The sequence below is a fragment of the Thamnophis elegans genome, chromosome 1 (assembly GCF_009769535.1).
Source record: "Thamnophis elegans isolate rThaEle1 chromosome 1, rThaEle1.pri, whole genome shotgun sequence".
In the NCBI taxonomy this organism is placed as follows: domain Eukaryota; kingdom Metazoa; phylum Chordata; class Lepidosauria; order Squamata; family Colubridae; genus Thamnophis; species Thamnophis elegans.
Window position 1 is genome coordinate 173,246,561 of NC_045541.1, and position 13,701 is coordinate 173,260,261.

General features: G+C 39.8%; 1 protein-coding gene across 5 annotated transcripts in view; it reads right to left on the reverse strand.

Moving 5' to 3' along the window:
• UPF1 (UPF1 RNA helicase and ATPase) overlaps window positions 1–13,701 on the reverse strand; it is a 35,180-nt gene that overhangs the window by 3,337 nt on the left and 18,142 nt on the right. For 2 of the 5 annotated variants that reach the window (XM_032217066.1, XM_032216911.1), the window contains exons 15-23: window positions 12,646–12,859; window positions 12,119–12,236; window positions 11,126–11,282; window positions 10,466–10,608; window positions 9,074–9,248; window positions 4,155–4,236; window positions 3,645–3,821; window positions 2,498–2,715; window positions 458–577 (exon numbers count right to left, since the gene is read on the reverse strand). In XM_032217066.1, coding sequence (XP_032072957.1) covers window positions 461–577; window positions 2,498–2,715; window positions 3,645–3,821; window positions 4,155–4,236; window positions 9,074–9,248; window positions 10,466–10,608; window positions 11,126–11,282; window positions 12,119–12,236; window positions 12,646–12,859 — 1,401 coding nt within the window. In that variant the 3' untranslated portion in view covers window positions 458–460. Of the gene's footprint in view, window positions 1–452; window positions 578–2,497; window positions 2,716–3,644; window positions 3,822–4,154; window positions 4,237–9,073; window positions 9,249–10,465; window positions 10,609–11,125; window positions 11,283–12,118; window positions 12,237–12,645; window positions 12,860–13,701 lie in introns of all 5 variants that reach the window. The other 3 variants (XM_032217142.1, XM_032217190.1, XM_032216985.1) reach the window with 2 other exon arrangements.

A 13,701-nucleotide genomic window follows, 5' to 3' on the forward strand; every position in this document is an offset into this window, starting at 1 on the left:
AAACTCAAAGCGAATTGGAAACTAGTCAAGGAGCGAACCAGCCTAGAACTAAGGAAAAATTTCTCAACAGTTAGAATAATTAAATGACTTCCCTCCAGAAGTTGTGGTGCTCCATCACGGGAGATTTTTTTAAAAAAAGTTTGAACAAACATTTGTCTGAAATGGTATAGGGTTTGCCTGAACAAGGGGTTGGGTTAGAAGACCTCCAAGGTCCTTTCCATGTCTGTTATTCTGTTATAGCCCTCAGCCTCTTTCTGTCTTCCTAAAGTAGTTGAATGTTATTAGCACCTTCAAAGCTACAAATTAAGTTAGCAATCTTAAAGAAGCAAAAAGAAGCAAAACAACCTATTTACAAACTCCTCTCATGTATGGGAGGCTTGAGTGCTCAGAGCAGCTGAGAAGGCAAGAGATACTGATGAGACTATCAAGCTATTTTTTACCCCTTAAAGCACCTTACACTCTAATACTGTGACAGCCCCGTCACTCCATGTTGATATGCGCGTTCCCCCTGGTAAGTTGAATCCTGCGACAGGGCCACATCAATCTGAGATTTAAACTCATCACCAAGGTAACTATCCTGAAGAGAGAAAAAATGAACAAAATTTTAAATGTGCATTTTTTTTTCATCCAGAAAGATCTACTGAGCTACGAGGTGAGGGATACCGATAAAACTACAATATAATACACTATATCCCAAGTCTAGTACACAGCAACCGTTTTACGGAAAGAATGAGGAAACAAGCGACTCAGAGTCATTCAAGATAAAAACTGTTGATTGATGATTCAAAACTGTTTTAAGAACCAGCTTAGCAGATAACTGGAGAGCTATTTCATAATTCTGATACCATCACAATGGCTTATGATACTTTAGCCAACTTGTGCAGGATAGTGAGTAAATTTCTCAAATAAAAAATTGGTTAGAGGTGGTTCTTAAGCACTAGTCACAAGGCAATTTGAGGCAGTCTTCCCAATCATGTACTCTTCAGATGTCAGGTTCACAACGCTCTCTACATGGGGCTGCCCTTGAAGAGGACCCGGAGGCTTCAGTTGGTCCAGAATGCGGCCACGTGGGTTATCATGGGGATATCTAGATGCTCCCATGTTACATCCCTTTTAGGCGGCCTACAATGGTTGCCGGTTGTTTTCCAGGTGCTATTCAAGGTACTAATTATGACCTTTAAAGAGCTCCATGGCTTAGGCCCAGGGTACCTGCGAGACCACCTACTGCCACCAGTAGCCTCCCACCCTCCAGTGCGATCCCACAGAGTTGGTTTCCTCAGGGTACCATCGGCCAGACAGTGTCGGCTAGCGACCCCCAGGGGGAGAGCCTTCTCTGTGGGAGCACCTTCCCTCTGGAATGAGCTGCCCCCGGAGCTTCGATAATCCCCGAACTCCGGTCTGTCCGACACACCCTAAAAAGTTGGCTTTTCCAGCAAGCCGGTCTGGCCTGAACAGAATAAAATAAATGATTAATTTGTTAATTTTAATCTAATTTTTAAATTTTTATTGTTAATATTAATTGGGTTTGTTTTTGGATACTTAACTTTTGTAATATGTGTTGTTGTTTTTTTAATGTTGTATGCCGCCATGAGTCCTTTGGGAAAAGGGCGGCATATAAATCCAATAAACAGCAAACAACAGCAACAACAACTAGCATTAATGGGGGGCAAATAGTCTTAAGGTATCTTGCTTACAACAGATAGCAAAAGATGTTTGGCCTTTAGAGGAAACCTCTCTTGGATCTTAAACCAAGAAGATTGTGCTACCACTTAGGTATTTTTCGGAGTATAAGATGCTCCAGACTATAAGATGCACCTTAGTGGGGAGCAAAATAAGAAAAAAAATTCTGCCTCTCCCTACCAGCATTCATGGTATTCAGCTGACTAGCTTCCTGACTTGGAACACATGTTAACAAGGTCAGCCAATAGGCATAGCAACTGTCAGCCAATGAGGGCTATTTGGACTCTGAAACAGTATTTGCCATGTGGGTAACAAGGAGACAGGAAGGAGCCTGGCTTAGCTGAGAACTGAAAGTGAAACTGCTTGTGTTTTGCTTGTATTTACTGCTACCTTGGAAAACCTGTTTCTGTTATTGTACTGTATATTATTATTATTTTGAATCCTGCTTACTTGTGTGTGCTTTCTGAATGTGATTGCTACTGCAAACTCTTACCAGCCAGGTCAGCTTCAGAACTTATTGCAGCCTGATTCAGCACAGCTGATTGGCGGGTGGATCAGACTGCGGGAATAACCCCAATCAGCTGTTCCAGGCTGCAGGGATTGCCACAGACCATCGCTGCCTCCATGCCTCATGTTTTTGGCCGTGTGTGTGTGTGTATATGTGTGTACACATTCGGTGTATAAGACGCACCCAAATTTTCACCCTCTTTTTTTGGGGAAAAAGGTGTATCTTATACTTTGAAAAATACCCAACATCTCCGTAGAATTTACTCAGAATCCCTTCCCCAAGCAGCACCCGAGAAGCAAAACTTGTTACCTGTGACAATTCTGGCTGGGAGAGGCCAGGCTGGCTCATCTGTGAGGGTTGGCTCATGGAGATGTAACCCTGAGTCAAGGGGCCCTGAGAGAAAGGCTGGGAGACCACATCTTGGCTGGCCTGGCTGTTGGGGAGGTTCGACTGGCTGGCTCCCGGAATCCCAAAACGATTCTTCTGTCGCCCACCACGGCCAGTTTTGCCTTTCAGGTTTCCACGTCCTGCAAGGGCAACCAAATCTCAATAGGGGCAGTCCTTGACTTACGACCATAGTTGAGCCCCACATTTCTGTTGCTAAGTGAGATATTTGATTAACTGAGTTTTGCCCCATTTTGCGACCTTTCTTGCCACAGATGTTAAGTGAATCACTGCAGTGGATAAGTTAGGCTTGCAGTTTGGGAAAATTAATTGCCTAGAAACTCCCAACTAAAAATCTACCTTTCCAGCTAAAAAGTTACATACAAATCTCTTAAGCAGAATATGTTGCTGAGTGTTAACTTCCCTCCCACACACAGCAATTGTCAGCGATAATTTTATTTCTCTGACAAAACATAAAAGAGTTGCTTTCTGGTTCTGAAGTAAGCAAGATCAGAACAAGTCAGCTGCACAGAAATTTAAGAGTTGGCTTCATTTACAAGGGCCTGCTGATGGAGCACGATGCAACCTTGGGGGTAAACCTCCTTCAATGACCATGTATTTTATTTCATATATATCACACTGTTCTATTACTTCTGGAGGGCATCGGAGTTGTGATGCCCTTCAATGATTTATAGCAGAGGCACCCAATGTTGGGAACTTTAAGACTGGTGGACTTCAACTCCCAGAATTCCCCAGCCAGCAAGGCTGGACACCTCACTTATGGTGTTTATTTGTTTTTTCTTATATATTTTTTCTGTACTTTTTTTTGTAAACGGATACTGCTGAGAATTCAGAGATTGTGGTGGAATGAAAAAAAATTCAGTCAATTGATCAATACATACATGTGTACTGAACATGATGAATGCACAGCAATCTACAGACATGATATTTAATGACATCTGCCAGAGACTGCAAATTACAATCCTTTCTCTCTCTCTCTCTGCCGCCATCCCCCCCCCCCCGCCGCCACAAACACATTCACTTGATGGACATATAACAAAATAATTTGCACCTGCAAACATCCCACCTGCAGCTGGTCCATTGGGCTGTCCAAAGTACCCTGGTGGTGGCATGGGAGGCATCACCAAGTTGAATGGAATAGGAATGTTCATGGTGGTGACATGACTGGGCCCAGCACTGATCATCCCAATCTGATCGTGTGTTTGGAAATACATGTTGGATGGCCGGCCTGAGAACATGCGGAGAAAGATGTTGAGTAGTTTTAAGATAAGATAGCTACTCTAATATATTTCTTTTTACCCGGCTCTTTTTCTCCTAGCACAAAATGGGATAAGGAATTATTTGCCTCCTAACTTTTGATTTGGAATGGCATATGGAAAATCCATAGTGTGTATCCCACCGTATCTACTGGCCAAAGGCGAGTTGCTCTTGGCAAGCAACCCCACTAAACAAACTAACAAATCAGAAGGCAGAATATGACTAGTTTAGGAGTTTAGCTATTTTGTGCCTAAGAGCCAATGTATCACTTATCTGGCTTACAGAAAGTCTTAACACCTCTTACCTTGGCTGCTGCGATCATAAACTGATCCAGGGATAATAGCTTCACGGGCATCATACATAGCAGTTGTCATAAACCGGGCTCCCTAAAACAGAATGCAAATTAAAATTTATGAAGAGGAAACCAAAACTATTTTTGTTCTGTCACAAACATCTGGAATAGCTTGAGAGAGAGAACTTCTTGCCTCTAGGTGAGATGGGCGGCATATAAGTCTAATAAATAAACAAACAAAATTTCCTTACAGGATTGTTGAATACATTTACAATGTGCTGCTATATGGCTTTCTTCCCAGTTCTGCAAAGGGCTAGAATTTTGCTATAAAAGATACATAGGAGATGCCCCCAAAGTTGCTGCTGGATGCTGCTTTATGTAAGATGACTCATGATCTGAATCAGCTTAAAGCAGATGTTTACTTAATTTACTGATTATATGGGTGGAGCGACTAACTTATCATGTAACAGAAATGGAAGGCATTCTCCAAGCCACTGAGTCCAAATTCATCTGTTTGAGTATGTGGAGTCCTTGGTGCTCTCTGAGCTTGGTTGTTTGCAGATGTTTCATTACCCAACTAGATAACATAATCAATGCTACTAAATGGAGGTGTGGGTTTACTCCCTGTTTATATATAGTAGTTTGTCCTAATAATGTTGTTGGGGTGAGGGTTTTCTCCCTCGTAGTTCCTTCATTAAGGCACAGTTTTTTTTGCTTGATTGTTTTTCCTGGTGTTAATATCCATTTATCTGAGTATTCGCTGATGGACAGGATGTTCTCTGGTGTTTTTTTGTTTTGTTCTTAGTGTTGTCTTTTGAATGGCATGTAAATGTGACTTATCTCTATGTGTTTATTGATTTGTCTGAATGGCAAACTTCCTGAATTCCTTAGCATTTTTGCATTCAGCTTGGTCTAGGATGCTTATAGTTTCCCAGTTGAATCTGTCCATGTGGACTTTTCATCCTATCTTCTGACAGTATTCTGCCGGTCTTCTGCCTGCACTTTGCTGGTCTTCTGCCTGCATACATAGAAGTTGTGACAGTTCTTACTATATCATAGATGATCTTCTTCTTGGGCTACTGGGTCTTTTGATTTACTAAAGATGTTTTCAATGGCTATAGCTGGTTTGCATGCTATGGTGATGCCATCTGTTTGTAATAGTCTGTTGGTTATTTCCGAGATCTTTTTGACGTATTGTCATGTTATTCTTTTCACATCTTGTTAGTTTTGCTGTACTGGGCTGAGTGATCAAGAAGAAAATAGTACCCTAATCAAGGAACTAGTAAGGAAAAGATTACACTTCCCCAACACGCAAAAATTTAATCCTGAGCTACACAGATTCTATTTCTTGTAAAATGTTTCTTGGATAAAAAAGTATAATTTTAACTTTCTGCTTAAGTAATCATGGAAGTTTCTCTTTCAAAATTTCTCTGTATGGTAATGATGGCTGATTTTAAAGTATTCCATTGGGCTACAATGCCCTAGAGAACAGTGTTTCTCAACCTTGGTGTCTTTTAAGATGTCTGGACTTCAACTCCCAGAATTCCCCAGCAAGAATTCCAGGAGTTGAAGTCCATATATCTTAAAGTAGCTAGGGTTGACAAACACTGCCCTAGAATACAATTCATCCAAGCCTGGAGATTTAAACTTATTCAAAGAAAATAATCACGGCTTGTTTCTTTCCATCCAATGTTCAAGCCTAGTCCTTGATCTCACTTTTCATAAGTGCTTGTGGTGGCTGTTGCTATATTGTTTTCCTCTCCCCTTTATTTTGAACATATAGAATTTCAAAAATCTCTTTAGGATGTCCTTGGCACCTTTTGCCAATCCCAGCTAATTCTGAATTTTAGCTTACTTGAAACAACTTTGACTCTCCCAGGTAACTTAACAAGCATTCTTGCTGGTAACTTGTCCTTCTATTTTTTCTTGTAAGATCTTCACAAAGGTTTTTGCACAGCCACATTTGCACTTTCAGTTGTCTTCCCTTCCCCCCCCCCCTCATTGGAATTCTCATTGTCATTGTGTAATTATATTCCTTTATAATAGGGTCTTCATCCCAAGTTGAGTCTTTTCCCACTTCATGAAATCCTGCGACTGGTTATGGGAAGCTTTAATAATCCTTAAAATATATTAAATAGTTATTTCCCCCCACTTTTCCTATCATTTTCATTTCAGTCAAGTCTTCTAATTGAGTTAGAATCAGATCCAGATTAGCGTACCCACTTGATTTCTCCTCACTGCTATTGTTTGTTTGAAAAATCTGTACTTTAAAAAAAATTGGAGAACACTACCTTATCTTCTCCTTAGTATGGTGTGTATAAATTAATATTAATAGCAGACTGACTTATATTTGCTTCTTGTTGTAGCCCAGATATTCCCAATATCCCTATTTGCTTGGATTTCTGAGCAAGACTGGTTATTTTAACATACATTCCAATTCTGTCTTTCTACTTCAGTAAACTGCATTCTTAACTGCCATATTCCACTTGGAGAATTCCATCTACCAACTCTCTAACTAATAAGCAATCTCTATTTTTCACTGAGCATTTTGGAAAGCCTCATTAAAATTGTGCATCTTTCTAACATTTGCTAGTTTTATCCAAGTTCCTTATTTCAAGACTTTCAGCTTCAAGCCACACCAGTTAGTTTAAAATCTTCTCAATCAAGTTCCCTGTGCTTTAAGCTGAGCAGTTTTGATTTGAACGATGTGACCCAACTTCTACCACAGGGTCTCCCTAACTTGACAACTTTTAAGGCTGGGGAATTCTGGGAATTGACATCCATGCGTCTTAAAGTTGCAATCTTTGGGAAACCCTCTTTTATCAGCTGCCTAGCTAGTCATTCATTTGCAAATATTCCCTTTCTGGTTCTCTTCCAGGGACTGGGAAGATAAGAGGCGGCGGCAACCCATGCTTCCAGGTTCTTGAGCGTCCATCTTCAGAGTTCTAGCAGGAGCACTGCGCATCTTACATGGATTAAGGGGATTACGACGAAGGGATAACAGTCAGCAGACTTGATAAACTTTGGAGGTTGCCATGTCACATGCCTGGAGTCTGCTTTTAGCACACAGAAGATTATGAAACATACCTTTGCTTATTTCTAGCACTGGTGAGATGGTATAAAAGCAAGTATCATCAGTGCAGTATTAATGTTGAGTTTTAGGTTGTCTGTACCCTCTTTTGTATGCCCTTGTACACGTGGTCCTTGACTTACAACAGTTCATTTAGTGACATCAGTGAAAAAGTGACATGATCGTTTTTCACACGACCATTGCAGCATGCTCATAGTCACATGATTTACATTCGGATGTTTGGCAACAGATTCATATTTATGACGGTTGCAGTGTCCCAGGATCACATGATCCCCTTTTGCGACCTTCTGACAAACAAATCAATGGGGAAGCCAGATTCACCTAACAATCATGTTACTAACTTAACAACTTAACAAATGTGGCAAGAAAAGTCATAAAATAGGGCAAAACTCACTTAACAAATGTCTCACTTAGCAATATAAATTTTGGACTCAATTGTGGTCAAGGACTACCCATATCTCATGGTGCATTTCAAAATACACAAATGTGCATGTTGCTTTGGAGGGATTTTTGCTGAATTTTATGTTTGACTGATCTCCTGTCACCTGATACTAAGGAATACACATGAGTTTTGTTCATTAACTACATGGCCTAAGGACACCACCACAAGATAGGTATCATCCTTCACAATTGATCTGGGGCTCAGTGACTTGCAGTCCATGGTACTGTTAGCAAAGGTAAAGATTCCCTCGTGTTAAACCTAAACTCTGGTGATTACACCCATTCAAGCTTCTTGAAATCTCTCCTCCTTTTCTCTTGTTTTTTCTCAAGGTTTGATTGTATTTATTGATTTAGAAAATTTTCACAATTATAGGCTATTATTGGAATGAGGACTGCTAATTCTTTTTTTTTTTTTTTGGTCAGTGAAATATTATCACTCTTAATAATCTTATTTAACTTTATTATCACTTTCCCTTTATTGCTTCTATTTCTCCAGCATACTAACCAACTTTTATAAACTATTCAAAATCACAACAGCACTGAAAAAAGACATACAACCAATCCTCTAAATTGTGGCTATCAAAACTTTATGTGGTTACAAGATTGGGATTCAGTAGCTTGGCAACTAGGAAATATTTATAACAGCTGCAGCATCCCACAGCTATATGATTGCCATTTGTAACCTTCACAGCTTGTCTCCAACAGCCAAAGTCAAAGGTAAAGCCAGTAGAAAGTCACAATTGATGGTCATGTGAACATTGCACTTAATGATCATAGGTGATTCTAATGACCAAAGCCAGAACTGCTGTCATAAGTCAGGCATGGTCATATGACTTTTCATTTTATGACAAGTCACTTAGTGAAAGAGTTACCAGTCTCAATTGTGGCCAATAAGTGAGGACTACCTATATTCTTAAGCCTAAAAAAACAAACTGTCACTTTTACTTGTTTGGTCTCATTTTTAAAATCAGAAAAACTACAGGTTGAAATTATTTTTTGTGTTAAAATTTAACATTATTCAATATGTTCACCATCCAGTTTTTACTTTCATAATGAGCTCATATGAGTTCTTCACTTTCAGTGAAGTTGTATCATCCATACAACAGCTGTGTATGGATTCCTACTTTGATTCCAGCTATCATCTTTTTCCACCCTAACTTTCTTATAATAAATGCACTACACAGGAAAAATAAACACAAAGGTAGTATTGTCTTAATCACTTTCTCCAAACTCAGTTCTTAAAGCCATTTATTCTTTATTGTAGGGGGCCTCTAGAATAAAACAGGTAGTCCTCGACTTACAAACACAATTGAGCCCCAAATTTCTGTTGCTAAATGAGACATACATTTTTTTTTTTTGCAATAAGCTCAAAAAGAAGATTGCTCTGCATGAAACTTACTGGATTGATAGTGTTGACCAGTTTTCGGGGCTTGCTGAACTGCATGAGGCTCTCACGGAGATTGTTCAATGGTCCCTCCACCAGGACCTTTTGCTCCTTGTAGTAGTTCAGAAGGTGATTCCAGAGAGGTTGCTTGGAGAGTGCCTTTGGATTCCCAACAATAATGACCCCATATCTAAAAAGACAACAGTAAGATATTATGAAGGGTTATTTGCCTACCAACTCATTCACACTTCAAGTTACTTGTTGTTAATGTTGTTGAAAGGATGACCTACTCTTGAATATTGCCCATTTTATTTCCTTTAAGTCAGGCAGCTAATAACTACAGAGATATGGAAACATCATATATGGAAATGCCTTCAGGACCTTCTTTGCCTGGGCCTTCCAAAAATATCACCTAAGCTGATTTTAATCTAATGGTAGTATTCTTTCTCCTACTTTTAGTATGTACTTTGATTTTGTTATTTTTGTAGGCCTATCATACTATTTTCTTTGGTATTTGATTTAGATTTATTCAGCACTGTAGCTTTAACACTAACAGCTTGTCCCTGGCTTGCAACCATTCGTTTAATGACCAAAGTTACAACAGCACTAAAAAAAAGTGACTTAGGACTGTTTTTCATACTTTCAAACTTGCAGCATCCCCATAGTCACATGATCAAAATCTGGATGCCTGACAACTGGCTTATATTTATGATGGCTGCATGTTGCAGGATTATACAATCACCTTTTGCAATCTTCCAACAAGCCAAGTTAATAGGGAAACTGAATTCATTTAATAATGGTGTGACTAAGTTAATAACAACAGTGTTTTTACTTAACAACTCTGGCAAGAAAGATTGTAAAATGGTGCAAAATTCACTTAACTACCTTGCTTAGCAATATAAATTCGGGGTTCAACCGCTGTCATAAATTTTATAATTTTAAACCAGTTTTTATATTTGCAATTGTCAAGTGTTTGTGTGTTTTATCTTGTTGTAAGCCATTCAGCGTTGCCTTGAATTGTGAGATGGGCAGCAAACAAATTTGATAAGTAAAAATCACAAGCATGTCTTATACATTTACCCATAAACACTTGAGAAAACCAAAGAAATATCACACACATTCTTGTCTTTTTATCTTTGATTTTGCAAATAACTCTCAAGATTGCTTAGCTAAATAATGTATTTAAAATGAATATGAGGTGAAATAAATAATACACCTGAAGTTTAAAAAATTTGGTAGAGCTACAATTCGTAGCTGCCTGAGCCAGTGAACTTTTTTTTTCAACTTGAAAAATCTCTTTTCAGATTGAAAAGCGTTTTTTTTTTCAATTTAGCTCCATCCAAAATGTGTAATTAAGAAATTCCGAAAGCAGAGATTCTATCTTGGATGATTCTGGGAAGTCCAAACCTTGCTCTTGTGAGAGCCACATTGAGACGCCGGGGATCATTCAGGAAACCAATGCCTTGATGCTCGTTGGCTCTAACACAGGAGAGGATAATGAAGTCCTTCTCTCGCCCTTGGAAAGCATCAACACTAGCGATTTCAACTTCCTGTAAAAGGGGGGAGGGGTAGAAGAGAGAAAGACTTCTCAAATTTCTCATTCTCCCACATTTCAGTAATGCTATAGAATACTGTTGTTATATATTGCATGAATACGGAACAGCTCTTCAGGATTCTAACTTTGAGATTCAGTATTTCAAAACACGCTGGAATCCCTGAAATAATTTCATCTTTGGGGGTGGGGGAAGTGAGTGCACCCGCACATTAGAAAATGTTTTATTTCAATCAATAAACCTGAAATGGAGGGGAGGGACGGGTTTTCTCTCACTGGATGAAATACAAGCCTCTCTCCAAAGCAAATAAGAATTACAGACTTAAATAGTTATCTTTTCTAGGTGGAAGTTAAACTACATAAGTTTCTTTTTTTTTTTAAAGTTCCTAACTATACCACTTCAAGTAAAATATTTGTAAATATAGCACACATGCTTTGAAACAAATGCAAAGACCAAGTGGTTTCTGCAAACCTGGGAATACAAAGAATCAAGAAAGAAAAGCACAAATGACTACCTGATAAAGCTTGGTATGCAAAGATCCACTAAACTGCATGTACTGCACCAAATATGAACGCTGGCCCTCATAAGGGGTGATGATACCAATCTGATCTGGCTTTGCACCAGCCTTCAGTAGCTTTGTGGTTATTTTCTCCACATTGGCTGCCTCTGTTCTGTAAGATAAGGGAGGAGAGGAAAGAAGAGTCAACACAATTTCTCATCTAAGCTCATATAAAGTTTGTATGTTTATTCAAATATTGCAAAGCATTTTCCCAAATATTAAAATGAGGAAGGGACAAGATTTTATTTACTACATTTTCCCTCACTTTTATTACTTTGTAAGTAATTCAAGGTAATGGACTTACCTTTCCTCCTATTTTCCCCAGAACAACCCTGTGAGGTAAGATGGGATAAGAGCGAGGAACAGGTCCAAAGTCATTGGCTTTCATGCCTAAAATAGGATGAGCCTCAGTGGTGCAGTGGTTAGAATGCAGTATTGCAGGCAACTCCTGGGGACTGCTGGCTGCCTGCAATTTGGCAGTTCGAATCAAGCTAGGCTCAAGGTTGACTCGGCCTTCCATCCTTCTGAGGTGGGTAAAATGAGGACCCAGATTGTTGGGAGCAATAGACTGAGTCTGTAAACTGCTTAGAGAAGGTTGTAAAGCACTGTGAAGCGGTATATAAGTCTAAGTGCTATTGCTATTAAAATACACATTCTATTGCTCAAGGTTACCCAGCCAGTTTTCATATCTAAGGCAAGACTAGAACTCAAGAGTCTCCTGGCCTCTAGTCCAGCATTTTAACCATGAGACCAAACTGGCTCTCACCATTAATAATGTTAATCTTTATCTACTGACTTAATTGCATTCTCCTGTTTTTTGAATAGATGGACTGTATTAACTTTAAAAAGAGAGATGCCTTGCATGGCCTACCAAGAGATCAACCGAACCTCTGCCTTCTTTCGCATACATTGGTTGCCACTGACCTTTCTTTCTTTCTTTCTTTTTACCTGTTCAAATAAGAAGTGCCAGAACTTGCAATTTCTTCTTGTCCTTGGGTCACGTAGAAAAACATGGGCTTGTCTGGCTGAGGCCATTGGAAGTCAAACCCCTTCTTCACACGGTCTGCTGCAGGAAAGATGGGACTCATTCATCAGTATAAAGGTCTTCAGTGAATCCTATTTCATTTGATTAAAATGGAGGTTTTTCAATCTCAAAGAAGCATCTCAGCAGCATCAACCCCTTCCCCCCCCAATAATCAACTGTATCCTAAGGTCAATACCAGCGTTTCTTAACTATGGGAACTTTAAGAGGGATGAACTTCAATTCCCAGAATTCCCCAGCCAGCATAGCTGGCTGGGGAATGCTGGGAATTGAAGTCCATCCCTCTTAAAAGTTCGCACAGTTGAGAAATGTAGGTAAATACAATTGACAGAGATGCTTCTTGGATACTAAAGCCTGCCCTATACTCATAAATTCCCTGAAATCTAAATCCCCTCTGCACACATATCCAAAAAAACCAAAAAACACCATTTACCTGCAGTGACACCATTCTGAAGTGACCCTTCGTAAAAGATGTTGGAAGGAAAAGCACTCAGGGCTGGGTGCATGCGGTACTGGACTTGCAGGCGAATGGGCCGAATGCCCAACACCACCAGTCGCTCAAAGAGGGACTGTGACAGACCTGCTTTAGCTGCCTTCTTGCACATTACGACAGGGCCAAGCTGGCAATGATCGCCCACCAGGATCAACTAAGAAAAAAGGGAGATCCGGTCAATGCACGCACACACCTGCCATCTGCAGAAAGCCTAGATACTGAACATCAGGTGACAATCGAAAGGCAAGGACCGAAAGCAGCTTTGAATGGTCCATGTTTCCAAGCGGTAACGAGGAAATGGAGGAGCGTTCCTGTTCATCCGCCTTTGATTTACAGGTGGTCCTCGACTTATGTCCACAACTGAGACCAGAATTCCCGCTGTTAAGTGAGTCACAGCCGATTTGATGACTTTTCTGTTACAGTGTTAAGCAAATCACTGCAGGCGTTAAGCGAATCATTCAGCTGTTTCAGCAAAATCTGGCTTCTCCCTATCGACTTTGCTTGTTGGAAGGCAGCTGGGAAGGTCACAAATGGGGTCACATGACCATGGGACATTGCAACTGTCAGTTGCCAAATTTCGACCATATGATCCTGGAGGTGACTGCAACACTTGTAAGTGCAAGGACCAGAAATGTCACTTTTCTCCCATGCTATTGTAATTTTGAACTGTCACTAAATGAATGGTTGTAACTCGAGGATTAATGCCTCAGCAATTGAATGGGTGGCCTTCACTTATGCCTGTTTAATCTCCTGACATAGAAATCCAGAGTCACCCTATTGCAGAGATGGGCAGCATATAAATTTAATAATTTAAAAAATAAAGCTACTTATTCTTCTTCTCTACAACCATATCAGTTCTACCATAGCCTTTGGTTTTCTTCTCCCCTCTCCATCCAATTTCATACTGTTTTTCAGACTTTGTCAATTGCCTCATTCTGGATTCCCCTTTCCTCAAGCAGCACACCAAATTTTAATTTTGACAGAAATTTTAAAACA